This window comes from Apodemus sylvaticus, chromosome 6, assembly GCF_947179515.1.
Source record: "Apodemus sylvaticus chromosome 6, mApoSyl1.1, whole genome shotgun sequence".
Classification (NCBI taxonomy): domain Eukaryota; kingdom Metazoa; phylum Chordata; class Mammalia; order Rodentia; family Muridae; genus Apodemus; species Apodemus sylvaticus.
Window position 1 is genome coordinate 31,265,378 of NC_067477.1, and position 6,000 is coordinate 31,271,377.

A 6,000-nucleotide genomic window follows, 5' to 3' on the forward strand; every position below is an offset into this window, starting at 1 on the left:
AAGAGAAATAAGTATTGATGAGAAGGAAGTCAAACTGGATAAAAAGCCACAGAATTCCCCAGGAACACAATAGTTTGCTGGAATTTATTTTTTCCTACAAAATTTAGCACCTTTGCCTACAAATCTATATAACGGGAGTTCTTTGGGCATAATTTTACAAAATCTCAGAGACTAGGAATGTAACTTGTAAGTTCAAATTTCTGTGTAAAATGGTGTGCACTTTAATTAAAACAACCAAAAAGACATTTTTTGTTGATCAAGTGGACACCTGGTCCTGTAGCCATCAGTTCCATGGGAGACACACAGCTGGCTGTCAGGAGAGCAGGCTGCTCTTCTGACCTGCTGTCACTACGGGACAGGTTAGAGGTATGCCAGGAGTCAGATTTGGGGCAAGGGGGAGGTCTTTTATTTCCTGGTGATCCTTTCAAATATCTACTAGAGAAATAACTGGAAACTGCGGAATTAGATTTCTTATAGAAAGAGCAGTTGAACATCTGATGTCAGCTCTTAGGAAATACTAGCTTAGTTCTTGAGACACACACTTCTGGGTGTCTGTTGAAGAACCATTACATGTGTTAAAAACCATTACAATGTCCTAGAATTTAGTTCTTCAAAGTCTCCTGCATATGTCTACTGTTAAGTAACTACTTTCAGTGTTCCTTCACTGACATTGAAGTGCTAATGCTTTTATGTTTTTCTCATTAAGATTCGAGATCTGTTCACACAACTGGATATGGACCAGCTCTTGGGACCCGAGTGGGACCTTTACCTCATGACCATCATTGCCCTGCTGTTGGGTACAGTCATAGCTTACAGACAGCGACAGCACCAGGACATACCAGTTCCCAGGCCCCCGGGGCCACGGCCAGCTCCTCCCCAGCAGGAAGGACCAGCAGAGCAGCAGCCACCACAGTAGCAGCCACGTACTTACCTGGGCCCGTGGCCACGGGGGCTGCTTGCCGAGAACACTGCATTTGGCGTAGGGTTCTAGACGGTGGCCGCTGCCTGGAACAGGCATGAGGAAGTGTTGAATTCCAGAAGCTGCTTAGAACCTGCCGCCTTCCTTTCAGGGATGAGTAGCTCTCACCAGAGCCACAGTGAATGTTTGTGTCAGTGCCGTATGGAATGACAACTCTCAGTGGCTTTCCTCTTTTTCCTCCTTTTTCTTTCTTCGTTCTGCAAACATATACAAGATGCTTGAGTCATGTCTACTGTACCCACTGTCTTTCCTGAGAGCCTTCTGTCATCCTGTCGATGCGCATAAGTTCTTATGTCTTTTAAGGTCCTGAGCATTGACAACCTGGGAAAACCCTAAAAACATGCTTAAGTCTGAGATTAGAACTTGCCTTTCAGTCAAAAGCAAAACAAGCCAAGCAAGACGTCTTCAGGGTGTGTGGGAAATGCAGGAACTGGGAATTTTACCAGTCTACATACAAGTTCATATATTTGGCACTCTTATTTTAAAAGGGGTTATTGAGTGGATTCCTGTACTGTGACTGACACTTCATAGCAAACTCTTCCTTGAAGAAGGCAAGGCTTTGCTAAAGAATTCTTTGTGACATCATGTCCTTGCAGTGGAGTAAAAGCAAAACTCAGTGGACTGACTCCTCGTCTCACGTAGGACTTTCCCCAGCTGCTCATGTGAGTGGCTTGTCTGTCTGAGTATACAGAGCCCTAGACCAGATGCCAGAGGACGCACTAAGTGGAGAGATCAGAAGACAGCCTTAACCGACCTGAGGTGGGATCTGAGGCACACCCTCCCTCCCTCAGGGTGACGAATTTCTTCCCAGGTTTCATGTTACTTCACATTTCTTACAGCACAGAGAACAGATAACCCTCCGAAAGTCTTCAAATACGAAATACTATTGGCAAGATATGGCAGGTAGTGACTTCCTAAGACTCAGAAAATGGAGGGTGGGTTAGACCCAATGCATGGCAGAGCAAAGCCTGGGTGGACCATCGAGTGTGCTGTGGGAGCTTTGCATTTCTGACTGTTTCATGTGGGGTAGAAAGTCAGCCACTGCGTAGCTGTCATGTGATCACCCTTCTGTGGTAAACATGAGGAAATTAAAGCTGCTACACTTCGCATTGCCTGCTTAAGTAAGATGCAAACACAACAGAAATTGAGAACTTCACAGAACCACCCCTGTGAAAGAACGAATGCCCAAGCTAAATTTGTGGTTCTCGTAATCTGTCAGATGGTAGCATTCAGCAGCCACACCCACCTTTCATTATCACCTTTACATTGTTTTCTGTAATCCCTGTCTGCAATGAAACTTGACCTTATCACTTGTGGAGTTTGGAAAGCTTTGAGTTTGAATGTTGGGATTGTAATCAGAATTCAGTTTAGTTCATCTATACTGAACATGAAGGCTTTACATGTGAAGTTGTGTACATTCGTGTGTGCTTACAGTATTATGGGAAACCCAGTAAGCAAATTTTTCTCAAAGATATTTGCCTCCAAATTTGAAGATGTGGCCACAGAGAGGCAAATCTTTGAGAGGCAGCCAGCATTCCTCTCAAAACTGTAACGTTGCTTTGGGCAGCACTTGTAAATAGTAAGGCTTATTTGGTGTCCTGTGCTTAAAGATGAGATTGTGAGTGGTGCAGGAAGCAGGGTCCTTTACTGCTGCCTCCTCTCCCAGCCCCACCCTCAGCCGAGTAAGTGAAATCCATGGTTCTGTCGCTCGCTAACTCGCTCGCTCGTTAGAAGGTGGGTTTTACATTATTTGCAGGGCCTGGGCACAGTGGTGTGTACCTATAGTCCCCTGTCAGTGGGGGACTGAGTGAAGAAGATCACATTAGGCCAGGGGTTTAAGACCAGCTTAGGCAATACAACAAGACCCAGTCTCTAAAAATAAATAAATGGAAAGATGGAAGCCAGTGCTTCTATGGTTTCCCGCGCCATCCACCTCCAGCCTCCTTAGACAGCAGCAGGTTCACGTCCATCTTACTTCCCACAGACAGGACTTGGAGAAAATATTTCTTAAACTAGTGTACACTACCTAAGGCTGGATGGGACAGTCTAGGTCTGTTCTTCATGAGGAGACTCACTCCTTGCTGTCCTCTTTACGGTCACTACAGCACATGCCCTTCCGTCCACTTGTTTCCAGCCGGGGGCATCGGCTTCCAGAATTCTGGAGTGTGTTTAAGATGATTCAGTTCTTAGCTTCTTTCATAGATGGTCTCAAAGCGCTTTGCTCCTGTTCTCTTCCTGTTCATGGGACGTGGTACCTAAGCAAATAGGAATTGGGTTCGTGTTTCTCTTAAAAAATAATGCACAGTACTTACTAATGGCATCCATTTGAATGAAGTGGCAATACAGCTAGTTAATGTCAGTGACATTAAGCCAACTCCAGGATTTGGGAGTCTTAGCATTAGGATTTAGATTTACCAGATAGAGCGTGGCTTCCTTCCTCCCTGTAGCCCATCCCTACTGCTGCCTTTCGTGGTCTGTCTGGCAGCCTACAAAGGCTCTCTCTCCAGCCTCTGTTCTCCTGTGCACCTGCCCCATTGGGCAACCAGCTGTTTCAGAGTCTAGAGACCACAAGTTTTACTTCTGTGGTGTTGTACAAAGGTGGAGTTTTTGTTTTTTAAGTTTTTATTTCTGATTTCTGGGTTTTCTTAGTTACTAGTCAGTAATACAGAAAAAGGTCAGACAAGGGCTTTTTTCCCCAAAATTTTATTAATACCTAAACTAGATTAATATAAAAGTAAAAGTCCTAAATCTTGATATTCCTGAAGGTTTGTAATTCTTCTGAAAATGTATATCTAGAGAGATTAATTTCTGAACATTTTATCCCTCGTCACCTCAGCCATGGAGAAGCATTAGAGACCTCCTCCAGGGATCTGGTGAAAAACCAGCGGACTGGGTGTTCTATACCCAGAAGTTAGGTTTGTTTGTCTGGGTGGTTGGGTTTCTCTCTCTCTCTGCTCCTCCGGTTTGCTCTCTATGCTTGGGAGCAGGCCTGTCAGCCTCCAAATGCAGACCTCAACTCCGTGTGTATATGTGTGTGTGTGTGTGTGTGTGTGTGTATGGGTGTGTGGGTGTGTGTGGCATTGCACCAGTGACTAATCACATCTGCAAAACTTTACTTCCCAGGGCTTTGGACTTGCACCTCACATATATTTCAAAACAAGGCGCTTCTAGTCATCCCCCTCCCAGCCAAGAAGAGCAAGCAGGCTTATATTTACTTCAGAAATAGCTGGTATTTGAAAGTAATTCTAAAGTACACTATACAATATTATGGCCCTGAGATATGCAAGAAATAACCAGAGCGAAAGAAAAGTATTTTATGCAAAAAAATATTTTCGTCAGTTATATTGCTCAGATACAAAAGAAACTATTTCTGGATACTGTATTGTCAGGTTTTTAAATGGGTAGTGTTCTTTGAAAAAGAAACTAAGTGTCTTCACCCACTAGGGACTTCAAGAAAAGTTGAAATAACCCCATATACCAATGATTTATATCTTAAAGAGACTGTTTACACATTCATTAAAAAGCCGATTCTGTATGCATATGAAGGGTCCTTTGGTTATGAGCAGAAAGTCGTCCAGATGTTCTTTCTTTACTATTTATTGGTGAACGATCTGACACTATTTTTCTTTATTTAAAAACAATGTTGATATGATCAAAGTATGACCACTAGACATGTTGAGGGACGATGTACTTAAAAGAGCATAGGCTGACGTCATGAAGGAACACCATACTAGACTTTTTGTAAATTTATTTTATATTTAATGGAATGCAGTATAACGGCTGGTGAAGTGTATTATAATTGTGTAAACAAATCCTGTTAATAGAGAGATGTACAGATTCATTTTGTACTGTATCTTGAACCTTGTGAAATAAAGATCCCATCTCTGGTTATCTGTCTGTGGTAGTGTGCCACATCCACAGACCTTCATATTCAGACTTTGCTTTTAACCTGAAGATTGAACAATTTTAGTGAGCCTCTTTTGAAATACAGAAATGAAATTCTAGAATGCATTCATCTGGGGAAATTTGAATCTGTCTTTCATTTTTAATATCTGTTAATGAATGAATTGAGCATTATCCTGGGGAGGATATAAATTTACAGGGAAGTGAATCTTTGTAGCATCTGGTGTTTGACCTCAATCTGCCTGAGATGTGTACAGTAAGCACACCTCTACTTACACTGGTTATAGTATAAACTTACCAAAGTTCGTCTGCGTGTTCATCCCCAGTGTTTAAGAGGGCTCGCAGAGGCAGGGACACAGCACTGTAAAGCCTATTTAAAATAAGATCTACATAAAGAGGACACAGGAACAGTAGCTGAGAGTGTTGTGCACAGTCCTAGCTGGGGTGTGGCCTGCGGCAGTGGGAGAGGGCTTACTAACGAGCTGTGAGAAGCTTTGGGTTCCATCCTTAAGGAAGAAAGCAGGCAGGCCGGAAGAGTCACAGGTTTGTCCTTGAGCACCCTAGCAGACAACTCAGCGGTGATGAGAGCAAATCAGTCCAGCTTAGCAACATCAGATGCTTGGGTAAGAAGCCTGGAAAATACAGACTGCTACAAGCAAGGAGCACAGCCACCCGAGAGGGCCTAACCTAGGCTACGGTAAAGGTGAAGATAGAAACATTCCAGTGACAACCTCCGAAGTCCACCTGGAATTGTCATGGAGGCCGTACACCACTGGCAGAATGTCTGCCTGGCAGCTACAGTGGAGCCTTCGGTCTTTGTCGGCTGTTACAGCTCCTGCCCTTTAGCTTCCTTGCAGGCAGTAACATGTGTTGTATATACATACCACCTTGCGAATTTGCTGGTGCTGAGCTATGGATTTGAGAGTTTATCCATCTGCATTTCCCAGACTCTTCGACCATGGCCTTGCCCACTGTATCTTTCTGGGTGCACAAACTACACACAATTTAAAAAATGGGAACCATTTCTCTAGTAGAAACTATGAGAAACATGCAGAAGGAAACATTTACTATTTCCCAGGAATATAAGACTTAAAAAACAACCACTTTAGAACCCAGTA

The 6,000-nt window shown here is 43.4% G+C and overlaps 1 protein-coding gene across 1 annotated transcript in view; it reads left to right on the forward strand.

Moving 5' to 3' along the window:
- Window positions 1-4,870, forward strand: part of Sel1l (SEL1L adaptor subunit of ERAD E3 ubiquitin ligase) — a 43,517-nt gene extending 38,647 nt beyond the window's left edge. The window contains exon 21 of the mRNA XM_052185296.1: window positions 707-4,870. Within this exon, the coding sequence (XP_052041256.1) occupies window positions 707-916 (210 nt within the window). The 3' untranslated portion in view covers window positions 917-4,870. The remainder of the gene's footprint in view (window positions 1-706) is intronic.
- The last annotated feature ends 1,130 nt before the right edge of the window (window positions 4,871-6,000 follow it).